Source organism: Emydura macquarii, unplaced genomic scaffold (assembly GCF_026122565.2).
Source record: "Emydura macquarii macquarii isolate MOO-44397 ecotype Brisbane River unplaced genomic scaffold, CSIRO-AGI_Emac_v2 contig_1253, whole genome shotgun sequence".
Taxonomy (NCBI): domain Eukaryota; kingdom Metazoa; phylum Chordata; order Testudines; family Chelidae; genus Emydura; species Emydura macquarii.
Genome location: NW_027131390.1, coordinates 60502776 through 60523375, shown reverse-complemented (window position 1 = coordinate 60523375; position 20600 = coordinate 60502776). Strand labels below are relative to the sequence as shown.

At 40.1% G+C, this 20600-nt stretch overlaps 1 protein-coding gene across 1 annotated transcript in view; it reads right to left on the bottom strand.

Annotated features, from left to right (window-relative positions):
• DNAH7 (dynein axonemal heavy chain 7) overlaps positions 1–20600 on the bottom strand; it is a 261259-nt gene that overhangs the window by 99045 nt on the left and 141614 nt on the right. Inside the window, exons 36-38 of the mRNA XM_067548990.1 lie at positions 9342–9497; positions 8490–8658; positions 2356–2482 (exon numbers count right to left, since the gene is read on the bottom strand). Coding sequence (XP_067405091.1) covers positions 2356–2482; positions 8490–8658; positions 9342–9497 — 452 coding nt within the window. The remainder of the gene's footprint in view (positions 1–2355; positions 2483–8489; positions 8659–9341; positions 9498–20600) is intronic.

Below are 20600 nucleotides of genomic sequence, written 5' to 3'. Positions count from 1 at the left end.
AGAATGCAATTTTCCCTCTCATGCCCTCCCCTCCTTGTAGGAGGCATTTGCCTCTCTACACTGCTGTTTACCCCAAGAGTGGTCTTGAATGCTCCCCTTTCTGGGTCCTTCCATCATCCACCAGCAAAAATCACATTTTAAGGGCAGGGGATGTCCCCATAATTTGCTCTCAACCCACAGATCCTCACATCATGAGCAACGTGTAGATCCACGGTTCTCATATTTTTCCCCCTTGTCTTGGAGTCGGGTCTGCCATTGTCCCCCATTTTTCTCCTTCCCTAAGGCATCTAGTTCTCCCAGTCCCTTGAACTAGCCCCTAACCCTTCCTATGGTGCAGGTTCCTGGGACTGTTCAACTTGTGGGACTGAGCTTGGGCTGCTCTTCTTCCCTGAACCTAGTTTCACCTCTTCCATTTTATCCCTGTTTTCCTCTGGGGCAGTTCTATTTTCTTCCTGGCTTGTATTATTCTGTATAGAGTGGTCTAATTCTGTTAATCTGGACCCTTCTTCCTTCTTTGCCCCATATTTTACCACACACAGCCCTGGCAGCTCACCTTCTTTCTATAGGACAAGGGGCTCCAGTCCATACCCACTACGATTAGATGGGGAAACGTCTGCACTACTCCCATCTGCTTCTACCTAAATTTCCTCTTTAGCTCTACGGGTACCTCTGCCATTAGACAGAGGTTTTTTTTCCCCATTAATTAAGTCTAGCTCTACTCTTTCATCCGGGAGCTTCACTAAATCCCACAGGATCAACAAAACATCGCAAGGCAGCATCCACGATTCCCCTTTTGGCACCTCGTTCCCATATTCATAGGGACTGTAGTAGTTTTCTTTTTTATCCTGTCCCTGAGAGTCTGAGGTCATACACAGAATTCTGTGAACCCACATTTCATCTTGGGGAAGTCTGATTTTATATGTCCTGGCCTTCAACATTGATAACACACTTTTCCCCGCTTCCTTGAAAGAGTTCCTTTAGCCTCTTTCCTCTTGTTCTCAGGGCTTTTCAATATGTCACCCTTCCTCCTCTACTCCAGACCTGTAAGTGGCCAGACTTCTCTTCTGCACATTTACTGGGGATGTGCATCTCCCCCAAACAAAACAAATATCGAGTATGTCCATTGTTAATGGGCATTGCATGATTGGCAGTACTCAAATCTGGGGGATTTAGGATTAGCCATCTCTAAACCCTGATAACGGGGATGAATTTTAAAAAAATTCCTGATTGAAAGGAAATATATAAAATAAATTGCAAATAAATAAGGTAGGGAATCTAACTATCTTAACAATACTAAACTATGAACTAACTGGGGATAGGAGTATTTACAAGGTTAAGGTAAGTAAACTAGTAATTTGTAGGAAATGGTCAGCAAGCAGCTCTGTCTCATAGCCTGAGGCAATGAGAAGGAACTGAGTGGTAGTTAGTCCATTCTGTACTATATGCCACTGACATGAGACACAAAGACACTCAGGGCACATGCACAGACATTACTGGCCAAATACTCTGATTGGGAGCATATGGAGTGCATGCACACCACCAGAAGTGGAATATGTATCAAAATATCTCAAAGAAGAAACCTCAAATACCACAGAAATGGTTGTTCAGTACTTCACAGGATCAGGCCCGTGAAAATTGGTATTTAAACACAGATCTAGTGTTAAGAGACCTGAATTAAATGAAAGAAGAAACAAATACCTTTGCAAATAATACCCAACAACCTCCCCCGCCCCAATCCATTTTTTCCAGACAGTGTGTAAATGAGATACTAGTAGATGAAATTCAGATTCAACAATAATTTATAATGTTATTGTTATTTTAATAACAAATTATACTGTAATGGCAATTAACAAATGGATTTTTCATTAGAATTCTATTTTCCACCAACTGATAAACTTTCTCTTTTTATTGACTTCTGTCAGATACTAAAATGTTAGAGGAAGAAGCTAATAGTATTCTAAGTTATAAATTGTAAGAGTGGTAAGCATAGGTGGTAGACTAGTATAATATATTACTCAAAATCCTAAATTCTTAAAATAATCACTAATATGGCTGTATTTTTATTTACTTTAAATAGAAATAATATTTTCAAAACATCTGAACTAATTGAAGCAACAGGAACGATTCTAACACATTGTGAGACGCTTAGGTTTATGAAACAGAACTATTTTCCATAGGAGTTTCCTAATAAGAGGCCTTGTTCTAAGAAATACTGAGCACCTGTCAAGTCAATGGGAACCACAGATGCTCAATTCCTCTTGAGAACAGGGTCCTAGAAAGGTATTTTGGTAGACTTCCCAAAGACACAGTTTAAATGTTTACTGTAGCCATCTGCAATATAAAAAAGTTACTTACCAAGAAGAGAGATGCCAGTCTAAGATTCTAGAGAAAATCGTATACATAGAATCATCATCAAATTCATTAATAGTAACTGTATTGAAATGTCGCAAGTATCGAGGAGTTATTGGGTTTCGGCCACCACCTAAAATTAGAAACCATAAATACGGAAAATAAAATGATGAAACTAGTATTAAGTTATAAATGTTTAACACTTTTCTGCTAATCATCCTGTGTCAGATTCCACCACCCTGATTCATTAAAAAGTACCCTAACTCCAAGAATAGTCCCAGTGACTGCAAAGGACCTACAAGCAGAGTAAGCTACTATTCAACCTAAATAAGGGCATCAGAATCTGGCCTTCTGAAAGTGAGAATAGTCTATAAAATGCACACTGAAGTGGCCAAACCTATCTTGTTGTAAGTAAGTTTTAAACTACTTTTAAAAGGTGTCTCTTATATACTGGAAAACTCATATCATACATTCTAAATGTGTCTTACTAATTTCAAGCACACCATGCTCTATAATTTATGTTGTATATTTTACATTATTCTACTGAAATTCTATCCATGTCAGAGTATTATCAGGTTTTGGGGCTAGATATTGACCCTTGCACAGTACCCATTACTTGAGTCCAAGCATGCAGAAATAAGCAGGTGCACAACACATATTATCTTCTTCCAGCAGCAGACGGACAGAGAGTAGCCAGGGAGTGGGTGGAGCCTTCCATCCCTAACATCTGTCAGTATAATGGAGTCTGTAAGGGGATGTCAGAATTTGCAGCTGATATAGAAGAAAATTACTCCACCTATGCCCTCTCCTGACTGATGGGTGTCTGAGACCCAAGACTCCCAGGTCTACTTCTGGAATGACGAGGCTTACACACATACCCCGATTGAAGGCATAAACTAGCCACAGGTATTAAAACACATCTATGTATTTTATCCAACTGGTGAGATGTTAAAAATACAAACAAAATTTGATTTCTTTAACAGCAACAGCTTTAAAAGAGACAAAAATGTAAAGGCCATTTAGAACATAAGAATGGCCATATTGGGTCAGAACAATGGTCCAGCTAGCCCAGCATCCTCTCTGCTGACAGTAGCCAATGCCAGGTCTTTGAGAAGGAAAGAACAGAACAGGCATTCACTGAGCGATCCATCTCTTGTCATCCACTCCCAGCTTCTGGCAGTAAAAGGCTACAGACGTCCAGAGCATAGAGTTGCATCCCTCACCATTGTGGCTAATAGCCATTGATAAAGCTATCTTTCACTTATCTAATTATTTTTTGAACCCCATTATAGTTTTTGACTTATCAACATCTCCTGGCAATGAGTTCCACAGGTTTACCGTGCATTGTGTGATGAAGTACCTCCTTTTGTTTGTTTTAAAGCTGCTGCCTATTAATTTCATTGGGTAAACCCTGATTCTTGTGTTATGTGAAGGAGTAAATAACACTTCCTTATTTACTTTCTCCACACCATTCGTGATTTTATAGACCTCTATCATGTCCCTCCCTAAGTTATCTCATTTCCAAGCTGAAAAGTCACAGTCTTTTTAATCTCTCCTCACATGGAAGCTGTTCCATACCCCTAATCATTTTTGTTGCACTTCTCTGTACCTTTTCCGATTCTAGTATATGTTTTTTGAGATGGGGTGACCAGAACTGCATGCAGTATTCAAGGTATTGCCATCCCATGGATTTATATAGTGTCATTATGATATTTATTATCTTATTATCTATCCCTAATGGCTCCTAATACTCTGTTAGCTTTTTTGATTGCTGCTGCACATTGATCAGGTGTTTTTAGAGAACTATTCACAATGACTCCAAGATCTCTTTCTTGAGTGGCAACAGCTAATTTAGATCTGATCATTTTGTGTAGAGTTAGGATTATGTTTTCCAATGTGCATTACTTTGCATTTATCAATATTGAATTTCATCTGCCATTTTGTTGCCCAGACATCCAGTTCTGTGAGATCCTTTTGTAACTCTTCACCATCTGATTTGTACTTAACTATCTAGAGTAATTTTGTATTGTCTGCAAATTTTGCCACCTCACTGTTTACCCTTTTTTCCAGATCATTTATGAATACGTTGAACAGCTCTGGTCCCAGTACAGATCTCTGGAGGAAATTACTATTTACCTCTCTCCATTCTGAAAACTGACCATTTATTCCTATCCTTTAGTCAGTTACTGATCGATGAGAGGACCTCCCCTCCTATCCCAAGCCTGCTTACTTTGCTTAAAACCTTTGGTGAGGGACCGTGTCAAAAGCATTCTGAAAGCTCAAGTACATTATATCCATGGACTCATCCTTGTCCACATGTTTGTTGACACCCTCAAAGAATTCTAATAGATTGGTGGGGCATGATTTCTCTTTACAAAAGCCATGTTAACTCTTCCTCAACAAATCATGTTCATCTATGTGTGACAACTCTGTTCTTCACTATAGTCTCAACCAATCTGCCTGATATTGAAGTTGGGCCTACTGGCTGGTAACTGCCAGGATTGCCACTGGAGCTTTTTAAAAAATTGGTGTCATATTAGCTATCCTCCAGTCGTCTGGTATAAAAGCTGATTTAAGTGATAGGTTACATACCACAGTTAGTAATTCTGCAATTTCATATTTGAGTTCTTTCAGAACTCTTGAAGGAATATCAATCATCTGGTCCTGCTGACTTATTACTGTTTAATTTGTTGATTTGTTCTAAAATATCCTCTACTGATATCTCAATCTGGGACAGTTCCTCAGATTTTCATTTAAAAAGAATGGCTCAGGTATGGGAATCTCCCTCACATCCTCTGCAGTGAAGACCAATGAAAAGAATTCATTTGGCTTCTCCGCAATGACTTTATCTTCCTTGAGTGCTCCTTTAGCACCTCAGTCTTCCAGTGGATCCCACTCATTGTTTGGCAGGCTTCCTGCTTCTGATGTACTTAAGTTTTTGGGGGGTTTTTTTTGCTGTTAGCGTTCATCAAATTTATTGGTCTGCCTAATTATACTTTTGCACTTCACTTGGCAGAGTTTATGCTCCTTTCTATTTTCCTAAGTAGAATTTAACTTCTGATTTTTAAAGGATGCCTTTTTGCCTCTAACTACTTATTTTACTTATTGTTTAGCCATGCTTTTTTGGTCCTCTTACTATGTTTTTTAATTTGGGGTATACATTTAATTTGAACTTCTTTCATGGTGTGTTTAGAACATTTCCATGCAGCTTGCAAGCATTTCACTTTTGTGACTGCTCCTTAATTTCCATTTAACTAGCTTCCTCATTTTTGTGTAGTTCCCATTTCTGAAGATAAATGCTACTGTAATGGGCTTCTTTGGTATTTTCCCCTCCACCAAAGATGTTAAATGTAATTACATTATGGTAGCTATTACCAAGCAGTTCATCTATATTCACTTCTTGGACCATATCCTGTACTCCACTTATGACTAAATCAAGAATTGTCTCTTCCCATGTGAGTTCCAGGACTAGCTGCTCCAAGCTGCTATTCCCGGGGTCTAGAAACTTTATCTCTGCATTCCATCCTGAGATGATATATACACAGTCAATATGGGAATAGTTGAAATCCCCCATTATTGAGTATTGTATTTTTATAGTCCTTCTCATCTCCTGCAGCATTTCACAATCACCATCACCATCCTGGGCAGGTGGTCAGTAGTATAATTCTACTATAATTCCTATTATTTACGTACGGGATTTCTATCCATAGAGATTCTATGGTACGGTTTGATTAATTTAAGATTTGTATTATATTTGACTCTGCTTTCTTTCACCTATAGTGCCAGTCCCCCACCAGCATGACCTATTCTGTTATTCCTATATATTTTGTGCCCTGGTATTACCGTGTCCCATTGATTATCATCATTCCACCAAGTTTCTGTGTTTCAATATCTTCAATTAATACCAGCACTAAAGTTCACCACTGTTAGTATTTAGACTTCTAGAATTGTCACTTTTTAGCTGTGTGTCATTATGTGATGTAATTGAATGGGACACATTTTCATTTGACCATTTCTCTGTAGTTCCTACCCATGCTTTATCAACTTCTATAGGATTTGTGCTATGTTAGTTCAGTTTATATACTGTTTGGAGGCAAGCAATTGCCAGGCAGGCAATTGGCAGGCAATAGTGAATCATATTATGTAAATACATGACATCATATGGTCCAGGAGATTTTCAGGGATCCTAGAAGGTGGAGCAGCAATAAAGTTGATGTTAAAACTTCCAGGCAAGTCTTGCTGGTTAAAAGCCAGTCATCCAAGTACAAGAAAATGGTGGAGTCACCTAATCTGAGCTGAGCTACTACTACTGAGAACACTTTTGTGAAGACTCTGGGAGCTTTAGTGAGCCAAAACAGAAGCACTCTGTATTGACAGAGGTGAGAAACCACTTCAAACCTGTGGGAATCTTCTGTGAGAGGAGTGAATATCCACATGCAAGTATGAGTCTTTCATATCAAGAGCCACAAACCGTGCACCTTTTTGTCAAGATGGTATTATCGATGCTAATGTAACAATGTGGAAGTTCAGTTTTTGAACAACAATGTTCAGTTGATGCAGGCTGAAAATGGCTCTGCAACCTCCTACTTCTTGGTGACTAGGAAATACTCTGAATAAAACTCTTTTCCCTCATGTTGAGAGGGTACCTGCTGTTTTGCTCCTCATTGGAGAAGAGATTGTAGCTGCTGAAGGAGAATTCACTTGTGAGAGTGGTCCCGGAAAAGGAATGGGGAAGGAGGTTTGGGGGGAAGTGCGTAGAGAAACTCAATGGTGTAGTTGAAGTGGCTGATATTCCAGCACCCACTTGTCTATTGTTATCCCCTCCCAATATTGGGAAAATTTTGCTACATGTCACTCACAATGAATCTCCAGAATCAGGTGGAGATGGCATTGATATTATTTTGCTGCTCTTTAGCACCATTCTTGGTTTGAGAATGAGGGATATCTTGGTCTCGGTCAATGGTATGCCATCTAAGTATGCAAGGCATGCATTGCATGGTCTGTGGTCCAAATGACATCCCATGGCCAGATCCAGCCTGCAGGAAAATTCTGTCCAGCCCTTGAATGCGTATGGAGGATGTCATTTTGTAGAACATAATGGCATGCTCCACAGACCATGAGCTCCCACACACCGTGAAATTAGCCCTGTCTTCCAGAGGCAGTTTGTCCTTAAAGTTTAGAAATTTAAAGTAGTCCAGAAAATTGTGTTAGGAGAGAAGGGCCTAATAATTTGATACCCTGTTTGACTATGTCTAAGTGGCTTAGGAGAACATAAATCCTTAAGGCTTGAACGTGAAGGCTCACCAAACTTGGATAGGGTTGGGATGGGGTCTCTCCTCTTGGAGATTCTACGAGCGGATTTGCTTTTGTGTTTGCGGGCGTGTCCTTTACTCATGTGAGGGGGCCCTAGCCAAAGGGTTCTTCCCTCTACTCCTCTCCACTATGAATTTAGACTCAGAACTCAGGATGCACTCATTGTTGATTTTGGATGATGTACCAGGGGTGGGGGTGCAGGGGCTGCTCCCTGACCTGGATCTGACTGAGGTCTCATTGCCTGCTCCAGAAGGTGTTTTTAAGTTGGAATTCTTGCACCTGCCATGTTCATCTGGGGAAACAGCAGCAGATACTGCACCTGGCAGAAATATGTGCCTCCCCAGGGCAGTAAAGGCCATCACTGACTGAAAAGAAGTAGGGCCAAGAAACACATTTCTGAAGCCCAGAATCCTGGCATAATCCAAGACCCACGCTGGCAGACCAGGAGGGTTCCTGAGGTGAGAATTCTAACACTAGCTAACAACAAACTAGGAATAAAATAACTTTGACTATATTTACAGAATGAAGAGAAAGGAAAAGTTCCAGACGCTGAAGTATTCTGACTCAGGTCATGCAGCAGTAAAAAAAGAATTAGAGAGGCAGTCAGTCGGTCCCCGTCCCCCCCCCGTTATATCCTTGGTGCAGAGCACAAGGAGAGCTGGGGTGCACGCATGGACCAACAAACACTACTTGCAAGAATTCTTCAGACTCAGGCGCATGTATACCCACGGTGGAAACACATAGAGACTAACATGCAGAGAAAAATAACATATTTTCTTGTAGGTACTTAGAATTTTATTCGTGTATAAAAGATGCACATATCTTACCTGCTGGTCCCATCGCACACATGATTTGAATGTCCACAAGTTTAATCACAGAGCAGTCTTTAAGGTCATACCAATTCCAGTGATCTAACCACTGGCGAAGTAACTCAACCGGAGGCTGAGCACCATAGACCTCTCGTGCTGGCATATTTACATCATCTACAAATACAACCTGAAAATGAAAACATGAAGGACATTTTATTTTCTAATTTTTTTTTCATATGCCCCCTAAACCTGTGGATACTCTGAGATCCATATGGATCTTTTAGGATCTGCCAGAACTCTGGAGCATCAGCACAGAAGATTCTGGCTGGCTCCACAATTTTGCTGCCAGATCCCTACAAACTCTGGATATCACAGATCCTGCAGGAGCTATGCTGCCAGTAGCTCACCTGAACATGGATGACCCTGGTCTATGCCCTTGAGGGTGAAGTTACACAGTGTGGGGGGAAGCAATGCAGGATACAGTGAATTCAGTTTGCAATTATTTGCACTGGCTACTCCTGTGGCTATGGGATAGGGAAAACAGCCAAGATATATGTCACTCAGTGTTGCCCTTATGCACCATCCCTCACCCGAAGAAGCTGGAACATTGTGAGGAAGTCTCAGAATAGGTGGAAGGAAATATACCACACAAGTGCCTATCTCCTTCAATTTGGATCTGAGGAAATGGACTCCCTTATATTTACATAAATAGAATGGGGAGCACGAGAGTCTAAATTAGGAGAATTAGAACTCTGTCACTCTAGAATTACACTGTGTTAATTATTCCTGCTTAATTTTACTTCTGGTCACAGTTGAGAAATAATGCATTTAAATATTTATTTTGATAAAAAAAAAGTAAATTTCAGTTACCATTCGCTTCCCAAGAGGAGGACCAAAAACTCCCTTCCTCCTTTTGTCCAGTTTTGACATGATAATATTCTGAGTCTGAGCTGCTGTAGTTTGTGCTGAGAAATTAATGAGGAGTGGCTTGTAGATTTCTTTTTTCAAGTTATTTAAAAGAAAATACTGCAAGGATGGTGAAGAGGAAAATATTAAACCACATATGTACATAAATCTGACAAATTTTCAAGCATTTCAGCAAAAGTCACAAGACTAATATTTATTGTCAATCATCTATATGGAGCAATTTTCACATCAACTTTGCAACTCATTCTGCTTAAAAATGATGGAATCATAACTGATCCCTGATCATTAACATTCAGAACTCTTTAATGATATTATTCCAGAGATAAACCAACATTCTCAGGATAATTCAAAGTGTTAGAACACAATTTGTTAGTGGCGGGGGGGAAGACACCAAAAACACCTAGAACTCATCATATACATTTCACATTTTCTCAGACAGTCTATATACTTAGAGAATATCATACAAATTAATTATATAAAATCATTATATTAATCTCTTTCTCCAAAGACATCTCATAATTCTAAAAAGGTATGATTTGATTAAGTATGGCTTGTAGAAACCTAGGCACTAATTCTGTAAAAGGATCCATATCCAAGAATATCTAAATGCTTGGTTTTACTGCTGGCATTAATAGTATTGTGATATATTCACCCCCAGAAAAGCCCACAATATGGAATGAAAAAATATTTATAGCTATTAGTTCTAGCAAGATAAAACAAACAAAAAACCCACAAACCCTCCTAAATTCTCCTCCTAACTATTAGGAAACTCTTTCTTTTATTCTAAGGTTAACTCCTCCCGCAAAACCTTGACTCATGGTCACCGTCCCTTCAATGAAGACTGACAAAGCTTCTTTTCAAAGCCAGTGTGAATTGGTCTTTTCAGAGCCAGTGTGAAAGGACTGATCCTACTCTCATTTAAGTCAATGAGAGTTTTGACATTGATGTCAGTCGGAGCAGGAGCAGGAACTAATAGCTTACCATTGCACAGTACCAGACATTCTCTCCACTTAAGGGTGGAACTGACCTGGGTAGCAAGAGACCAAGAAAGGTAATGAACTGTTCCCATAACTTTGGAGAGTGTATCAGTACCACCGAGTTACGGGACCAGATGCACAACTTTAATTTATCTAAGCCATATTTTTTTCTAAACAGAATTTATTTTTAGGCAGAAGTTACTACTGACTGGGGCCGAGGTATAATGGCAGAGCAATCATTATGTTTGGCTCTAGCCATTGTCATTAATTCTTTACTGTGCTGAGCACTCAATTCACTTGCATGTTTTTAAAAGCAAAAAAAGATAAGAAAGAAAGGAATTTTCTGTGCAAGGACAATAATTATTGAAAAAATTAATCAATATATGAGAAACTATGTCTTCTTATTTTAAAACAATTCATATGGATGCTGAAGGGAACTTGTCAAGAAATGTATTACAAATTAGAATCTTTCTAGCTACTGTCCTTAAACCATCTTAATTTCCAATTTTAAAATATATTATTAGAATGAATATGCATGAGAACTAGAAAGTCAGATTTTACTTTCTACACTGAAGAATTTTGGGGGTTGCATAAAACACGTGTTCCTTCAGCAACAGACAAACCAAGTTCAGTTACAAAATACTCTACTTTGTTTTGGGCCAAGTCATGCTTTGCCATAGAAAAACCCTTTGGAAGTCTGGGTAGTTTCAGGAGTTTTCAGTTGTGTAATTTCCTCCACATAATGCTGCAAAGGAGATGCTCCTACATGAAGCAGGAAGGTAGAAGATGACTTTCCCAAAAAGGTCTCTAATGAGACAAGGCTACTTCCATGCCTTCCCCTGGTGGAATGGCTCTTTTATTAGTCATGTTTACATTTACTTTTCACCTTCTTCTGTATCACAAACCCTTTCTAACATGGTCTGAGAATGCATTAGAGCATGCATCAAATAATAAGAGAACATAGATTCCTTAACACGCAGTCCTGTTCTTTAACCAGAAGATTATCCTTTTGATAGGGTAAAAATCATTTTATGCAGGGAAATCCCCATGGGGGTGAAACCATTGTGAAACGTTATCCTCAGGTTCCACCCTCCCAATCAGCCATGCTTCTGTCAAAACCCCAAAGCCACACTAACAAAGATCGTGCATAGGGGCCTTTTACCAAGTCAAAAGAAAGAAAGCATAATGTTGTGTTTGCACAATCTTCTTCCTTTGACAAATGTGGTTCAAAGGTGCAAATTTTTTCACTCCTTTCATCACCTCCTTGGGAAAATAAGAGGGATACAATCCGTAGGAAAATAATGCAAAAAACTATATTGCACATGTTTGCAATGAGAAATACATTCTTTTTTTTTTTTAAAGTGCCCAACCATTTTTTGGTTTTATACAGCTGAGCCCAACCATTTTTTTGGTTTTATACTGCTGAGCCCAACCATTTTTTTGGTTTTATACAGCTTCAAATGTCTGTTCTAATCTCTGCCAATAGCTACTAGATTTGTCAGACTATACCTTTTAGATCTAAATCACAAACAAACTCAGCAAAAAGAACATTTAATCTCTATCCTAGATGGAAAAATGTGAACTATAATGGCAAAGATAAAACATAACTGAAATTTTTTTTTATCACAAGTCAAGAAAACTACAGAGTATTGTGACTGAGCATGTGACAAGCTTCATGCAGGGTAACAACCATATTTAGTTTGCTCTTTTGATCAGGTCAAAATTCTGAAAGGAGGAGTGCATACTGTGGCGCGGGCGGCTAGCTTAGCTCTCTCGTGGGTACTGTGCCCTCTTTGGCTACAACTATGGCGTGCCTGGGTGGGAGCGGGGGGGGGGACCCGGTCCCGCCCTCTGCTCTGGGCCCCGACCCAGGGACCCTGTGTGGAGTAGTCTTCAAACTGCCCGGTCCGTGACTTACTCCCTTCCCTGGGTCGCCTGTCTTTGGCCCCACTGCTCGCAGTCTGCTTCCTGGAACTGGGTGGGGAGGCCTCACGCCTGTGCCTTGGGTCCCTGACCGTAGCCAGACAGGTACCCCCCCTTTTGTCTCTGGTACCTTTGGGGTTGTAATATGTGGCAGTGGTTGCTCCAAGTCCTGTAGCAGCTCTCCTCCGCTCCGCTCTGCTTCTTCTCCTAACTCCCTTCCAGCTGCTCCTGTCTGCCTGACAGGGAGGCTTTTAACTGCTGGGGCAAGTTCCTTGGTTGGCCTCAGCTGGCCTAATTGGCCTAATTGCCCCAGAGTAGTCCCAGCTGGATCACCCAGGGAATAGAGATTTGTTCATTCTGGGGCTAATATAGACCCCCTCTATTACTCTCCTGTAGCCATCAGGTCTGGCCCTGTCACAATACCTATCAGTCTATGAATGCAGAACTAAAAACTATCTTTATCAGATAGAAGCTTGTCATATACTACATTAGAGAGAGAGATTCTTTGATTTAACTTCATTGTATTTCTGCAGTAGGGAGTAGCAGCATTACCTGCTCCAATTCAGGATGTGGTCATTCCTGCCCACACAAGCCTCAGCTCCAGTTGGTAGCACCCAACAAAGGACCCTGCTCACGGTAATGAGCAGAGGACAATGACAAATCCAGCAGATAAGCAACAAGTTCCCCAACGATGGTGAAGGTGGCTGGGATACGACTATTGGTTCATGGACTGCACAGGGCAGAAGAGGAGCTAGATCTTCCAAATGGTCATCCACACCCAGCTTGGGAAAGACACAGCCCCAATGGCTCCAACTTCCTGGAAATCCAAATCAGATTTCAGAAGCTTGTTGCATGTCTCCATGTGGAACATGTTAACACTGAATGGTTCTGGGTACAAGACAGCCCTTGTCAAAGAACTCCCCTGTTACAAGATTATAATCCCTGGCATCACATCTGGGATGCCTAATCCTTTTAGTGAGAGCCAAAGTGTTGACCTGTCAGCCAAATAAAAAGTTGTTTTGATGTTGATATATGCCAAGTGAAGCAGGCAGTTAATTTCTTAATGCAGTTCAGCCAGAAGCTTGAGGGTAATGACAATGTCCACTGTCAGTCACCCGGCAGTGAAACCTGATTGCTGTGGAGAATGATGTCTGTTAATGAGCAGCTGCACGCTGCCAAGCAGAACAGTAGTGAAGACCTTTCTGGGAACCAATAGCAATGAGATTGGCTTGTATTTGCCAAACTTGGTGTGAGATCTATGATATCATGTTTCCATTCTGCTGGTACTATGCCTGAGGCCCTTACTTTTACAAAGGTTTGATACAGGCCAGTGCTCACTGATTCCAAGGCACCTCTGAATAGCTCAGGTAGAATACCATCAAATCCAGCAGTACATCCATTCCGTAACTTTTGTTTGGCCTTCCATATTGCCTTGAATGATGGAAGCTCTGTTTGTCCCTGTGTCAGCAGTCATACAGTTTGCCAGATCATGTAGCTCTGACAGTCATCAGCAGGTGCATGGTTCAGCACATTTTCATAATGTGTTTTCCATCCTCCCAGGACCTCGTCCACTGATGAGTAGGGAGAGCCATCTGGTTTCATCTTGGGAATGTTAGAAGGCTGTTTATGGTTGCCAGCCAGACACGAGATAGCACTGTAGACAGGACACAGATTATTGTGCTTTAGGCTGTCCTCTGTTTTGTTGGCCAGGGAACTGATGTAGAATTCACAGACACATTTTGTTATGGCCTGAAAAATGTCTTTCAACCACTTACATTCTTGGACATCTCTCTGCTTGGATGCTTCTGACTCTTTTGCTAACATATCAGAGGCCTTTTCAGAATGCCAAGGTTTCTTGCACAACCATCTGAAACTGATTGTTTCAGTGGCGGCATATGATATAGCATTACATGTCCAATCCAGGCAATCTCTATGTCATCCAAGAGGGCAGCGGGATTACGTATGTGATCTTCGATAGCCTGTGTATACTTCACGGCTTCAACAAAATACTTGGAAAGATGCTGGAGATTTCTGTTCATGGACATCTGGATTGCGAGGAGTTGGAAGATGTAGTGACAGTTCAGCAGCAATTACTCTGGTCCGAGTTTGCTGGTGAGATTTCACTATGGAGCAGTTTCTGGTGGGGATGTGATCAATTTCTTTCATGGCAGGTCCATCGGTTGAATTCCATATCCAGCAATGGTTACTGAGGTGCCTAACCCAGGAGTCCGTGATAGAGAAACCCTTGGCAGCACATGATGTCAGAAACTGAATGGTGTGGTCATTTGGGGAATCCAAACCAAAGTGACCTATCACAATTTCACACTCCTTTTGACCACAGCCAGTAACACCATTGAAATCTCTGAGCACTAACACTGTGTCATGTGGCAGAGTTTGAGTGGACTTTTGCTGCCAGTTGGTGGTAGAATGCTTCCTTTTTCACAGGTGACAAATCTTCTGTTGGCCTCAGTGACAGAAGACAGTGTTGAAGTTGAGCGTAAAGTAAGCATGAGAAGATGGGGTTACATGTGGTTAAGGTCTGTGCTAGAGGTCGTCTGATAACAACTGCCACACCTTGAGTACAATCTGGACCACTGGAGTGGAAGGAAGTTGCTTGATTGCTGTATGGCAGGCCATTGTTCTGCTAAACCTGGTGCACGATCTTCATACTGGTACCTGTGCGAGAATGTGCTTTGGTTCATGGCTTTTGCCACATTTCTATATAACCTCAGATGTGTGGCAGGAATGTATTCTCACCCTGGCACTATCCTGTTGAATTATTGACTGGATATTAGGCCTTCCTACTCCACAGATCGGAATCAAGCTTGGCCAAGAAGTGTTCACTGACCAAGACTATGCCAACAAGATTGCCTTGATTGTGAAGAAGCTAGAGAATTTAAGGGCTGCCCTTTAAGGTTGAACATCTCATGGCAGAAGACCAAAATCCAGAACCTTGGAGCTGGGCCACCAGAAACTCTGGTAGGTGGGATCAAGTACCATGGAGAGCATTGACGAGTTTTTCTACCTCAGTTGCAAGTAGAGCTCAAATGACTTCAGCAAACCAGACGTCCTATGATGATCCTCACCGATGGATGCAAAAATGTCTTTGCACTGAGACAAAATTCAGGATCTATCAAAACTGTGTACTACCTGTACTGCTATTTGGATCAGAAACCTAGACCCTCTTAGGGGAAGACTTAGAGTGGCTACAAGCATTCCATATGCGCTATCATTACTAAATTCTGAGCATAAAGTGGTTCAACTTTACGTGAAATGCCATAATCTCGCAGAGATATGGCCTTCCCCCAATAGCTCAATATATTCAAAAGTGGTGTTGTGTGCTCTTTGGCCATGTTACCAGGATGGAAAAACATACCAGCACACTGTGCTCACAAACTTTTATTGACAAGCGAAGGAGTGGCACACATTGATCCTACCTGGCATTGCCAGTGGGGCTGCCCCAGAGATTTGTAGATTTGCAGGACTGAGCCAGATCTGGGAACTTCACTCTGCAATGCCTGGTATGATGCTGTCAACCATTGTCACTCTGACTGGCGCAGTGGTCCTCAGTAGACTATGCACATTTGATGATGATGATGATGAATTTTTGTAGAAAATATTGCTATGTACATTTCAAGAACACAGTGGTGTATCCAGGTTTCTTTCCATTCTTAGTCTTCTTCAGTAAAGTTATTACAAAATGAAACTATGACATTAATCTTGAGACAGGATCATTTATCATTAAGTGAATTTTATCATGCTGGGGGCAGGGTGGGGAGGAGAAGGAGCAAAGACACAAGACCATAAAACTAAGACTGCCCAAACACTGTTCATTCCATCATAAAACTAATAACCCATGAATATTTTTAATCACAGACTAAATACCATGGTAATTAATACCATAAGTATTCACTGTTTTTAAATATCAAAACAGGTACTCACATTACAAGTAGAAGGTTGCCAGCCTGGAAGGACATAAAGGACCCACCCTGTTAGTGCAGAACAGGATGTTTCAAAGAAATTGGTATAGAAGCATAGGTTGGACATAGGAGCTTATTGACTCTTCCAAATATAAGTAGCATTCTCGCTTCTCTGGCATATGATGTCAACACTAACATACTGGGGCAGGGGGGAGCAGATTGTACCCCCAAGCCTTCAGGGAATAGCTTTAGGGGCTACGCTAGGCTAAGATGCATAGTAGCTCCAATGTAGTGCTCTCCCAAGTGTAAGTTTGCAGTCTTGTGCAGAATTAAGAAAAGTTTCCTTCAACCTCTTCTCCCATCTAAGACATCAATATAACAGAGGGAAGGATTTTGCCCAAATCTACAATAGATTTATTCCTGCACATCAAAACTGTTATAGAAAACTAATAAATAATTACAGCTTTGATTCAAATCGTAATACAGCACCTCCCCCTCCCAAAGTTCAAGTATAAAGACTGTACGTAGGGGGTTTTGCAGTAATCAAGAGGGGCCAAATCTCCCACTCCAGACTGTGCAGCACAAGTAGAGCCATTCTGAGGCTGCTCCTGCAGTTGCTTTTCCCTCCTTCTCCTGATAAGGAGATTTAGTTGGTGAATCCATATAGCTGTGGATTCGACAGACACATTGCCACTTCTCCTCAATCCTATCCCTGTTCCACCCCATATGCTGGTACATATGTGAAGCATACAGAATTAGAAGTTCCTTTAGTGGACTGCATCCTGCCCCACCTCCCAAAGCAGCAGCACTTCATTGTGCTATCATGCTTTCTATGTTTGGAAAGAGAGTGACAGAGGCAGGATTTGCACATAATACTTGTCAGTTCTGTATGATGAATTAGACTTTCATAATGCAAATTAGGATCCTTTTTCAATAGTACCAAGACTATTCTTTTAATAACCAACTGACAAGATTAAGATGAACAAAGTACCACTCAGCAACTGAATATGAAAACAATTATTGTATCCCAAAATAACGATGAGTCAATAATTTCAAAATGCTTATAAAATCTGCCTTCCATTACACAGTCTTACATCTCTTTAAACAGATGAAATAACATTTATAGACATAAAAAAACTATAAAGTATTAATCTTGCTTTCTCATTCAAGTACAGAAACTTGAACAAGCCCATGCTTCCTTTTGATTATAATTCATAAGCTTTGGAAAACATGTTATGGTCCCTCTACCCTATGCCATCACTTATTTTAAATAAATGTGTTTCTATTATTTATGTGTCTAATTTCATGTGTTAGGCACTTATATACTCAAAACTAAAGCCCCTGCCTTATTCAGTACAGAGGATGGATGGTGTTCACGTAATGAGCAGCTATTAAATATTTTATTTTTATTTTCATTTTCAGTGTGCTGAGTGATTCTTTATTTACTGCTCATTATTTTAACCTGACTCTGAAGACAGAGCTATTAATTTCCTCAGGGGCTTTTCTATGGCATTTCTCACTATAGTACCTAAGTACTTCACAAATGTTCATTAAATTATCTTCACAACACCCCTATGAGGTAAGGAAGTGGTAGCATCCCATTTTATAGATTGGGAATTGAGGCATAGAGAGATTGAGATCCAAAGCATCCACTAATTTTGTGTGCCCAATCTGAGACACTGAAGACTGATTTTCAGAGTTCTTAGCATTATATTGCATTTTATATGTTCAAAGTACAGTTCCTATTGACTTCAGTAGTAGCTGTGAGCATTCAGCACTTCTGAAAATCAGACTCCTGGGTCTCAAGTCAGGCAACCAGAAAATGAGAATACTTGGCTAGTGACCACCTGTGAAAATTTTGGTTTAAGTGACTTGAATAGCATTACATAGGAACTCTTTGGCAGAGACAGGGATAGTTTCCAACTCTCCAGGGCAGCGTTTAACTGCATTAACCATGAGACCATCCTTTCTCTTCCTGCAGTCCTCTGCCTATTCACTACACATGTTCCAACTTTTGCAACAAATGAGGCAGGGATCTGACAATCTCTTTCACTACACAGCTGTGATTCATCCCTAAGCAGGTCTATCCTTGTATTGAATAAGGCAGCGGTTCTGTGGGAAAAACAGTACTGTAATACAGATCATGTAATTGAAGACTGTATCATAATGCATACACACCAGGAGACATTTTTAAACTTTTGAGCGCTTGCCTTTGCAATCTCATTAATGTTTTTTTAATGTAGTTTTGTGTGTGTGTGCATATGTCATATATAAAAACTATGCAATTTAAGATTGCTAATACAGTACCAGAGACACATCTGAAGAGGGTGGCTGGTTTGAGGTCCCAGTCTATGCCATGTAATTGTGGTAAGTATTCAAGTAAGTAGGTTGCTGGAAATCATGGCTCCTATACTTATATCAGAAAGTCTGGTTCAGATGTTGGAATATATTTGCTGAACAGAAAGATGTCTTTAAAATAAAGTAAGTGGAGCTGGATGAAAATCCCTTGTTTGCTGACACTTCCCTTTCAAAAGGCAGATTATCAAGTTTAAAAATTCTGAACATGAATGAAGTGTTAATCCTTGTCTGAGAAGATCTTATCTAACAAATAATAATAGAAATTGTGTTGATATTTCCACTAGATCCAAGAAGTACGGTCATCCTGGCATCCTTACAGTGACCATTATTATTTTGGTTAGTTTCTTCTTCATTTTCTGAATTGTTCTTCCTATCAGGGACAGTGAGGGAAGACATATATCATGAGTTTGGGGCATTTGGGTAACAGTACATGTATCTCTTTTGCTTCCAAATTCTCTTTCTCTTGAAATGCAGAGTTCTTTTTCCTTGTGGTGAGCAGATCCAGTTAAGAGACTCCAAACTGTTTGGTATTTGAAGGAACCTGCCTGAAAGGTTTGCTTTCTCTTTGCATAGCCTGTCCTTTTTTCCATTTTTGAGTCCTGTAAAGAGCTCTTTGGGGAATCTAGATTTGCTTTGCATGATTTCACCTATTACTTCTTTGTTTCAATGACTGGATCCTTTCTCCTTCCTGTTTGTGTCAGTATGCAACTGCTGAAGTGGTGTCTTATTAGACTATGATGTTTCCCCCTTCTGAACTTTCAACGAATGCCAGAAGTGTACTTTTTTGTTGCCTTGAGTTCTAGGAAATGTTTCTTTTCTTCTTATTTAGAGCCGATTTCTTAAGTGATTAGGTGATTCAGCAAGGTTCCAATATACTTTCAAATGCTGTGAACACTTTGCATTTCCTTGTCAAAATTATTCCAGGTAGGGCTCCTTGCTGTTGTATCCAACATCTCAGAAATTCTAGGACTGGGGTGTGTACTTATTTCTATTTGTTCATTGTAGTGAATGACTTCATAAGTATTTGCATGTGTTTATGTAGTCTTTCAAAGGGTGTAATCACAATGCAGAGTAGATAAATGCAATAGTTGAACTGAGGAAGTTCTGTTTCTTCAAACGTGGTTTTGAAGTTCAATCCTTTCTCATGGGAAGGAAGGACTTGGCTTTGAAGAATGTCTACTCTACTCTCCCATATGAGTAAGCCTATGAGCTGGAAATAGGAGAATTTTTCAAGGTTGTGATGTATCTGTGTTACTGAACTTTAATTAAGAGCCTGAAGTTGCATCCATAAATATCTAAGGTATAGCAGTGGATAAAGGTGAGTGCCTTCAGCCCTCAACTTGGCTATTATCACCATCAACATTTGTATGAATATCCTCAGTGTAGATAAAAGAACAAACAGAAGAATCATATACTGGTAGTGTTTGTATAAAAATCATAGAAATACATTATGACATCTTTGTTGGGAACATGGGAAAAAAGGACTGTTTTGCTATGCTTTAATTAACTCCTTTGTGGTTTGGAGGTTTAAAAGACAGAATTTATGTTTCCCTGTATTATCTGCTGCCACTTCTACCATTATTTTGTCAAATAGCACCTTTAATTTCCGCTGATTCCTAAGTGAGTTGTTGCTAACTTGGGAAAAGGATTCCCCTGATCTCCAGTAATCACAATCACATCCTATAGACTTAATTGGAGGCTGTTAAGGGGTGGAATTTGTCTCCTAAGTGCCATGCAAGCTTGAATGCTGAGGTTTTATACATAATTAGACAACTGCATGCATACCGTGTTTCAGTTTACTACATTCCACCTAATTTCTGCTCTTCTAGCATCACATTAGACATTTTCTGCAAGCATGTAATATTTCAAAAACTTTTCCTTTATCAGGTTGTAAAAGATTAGAGTAGACAACAGACTTGTATTTTAAATTAATAAATCTAGCTGAATTTTCTTAATTACACAGATAATATTTTTGCTTTTGTGTTCTTTTAAAATAGCTGTGAAATGTAGTATCAAATACTACT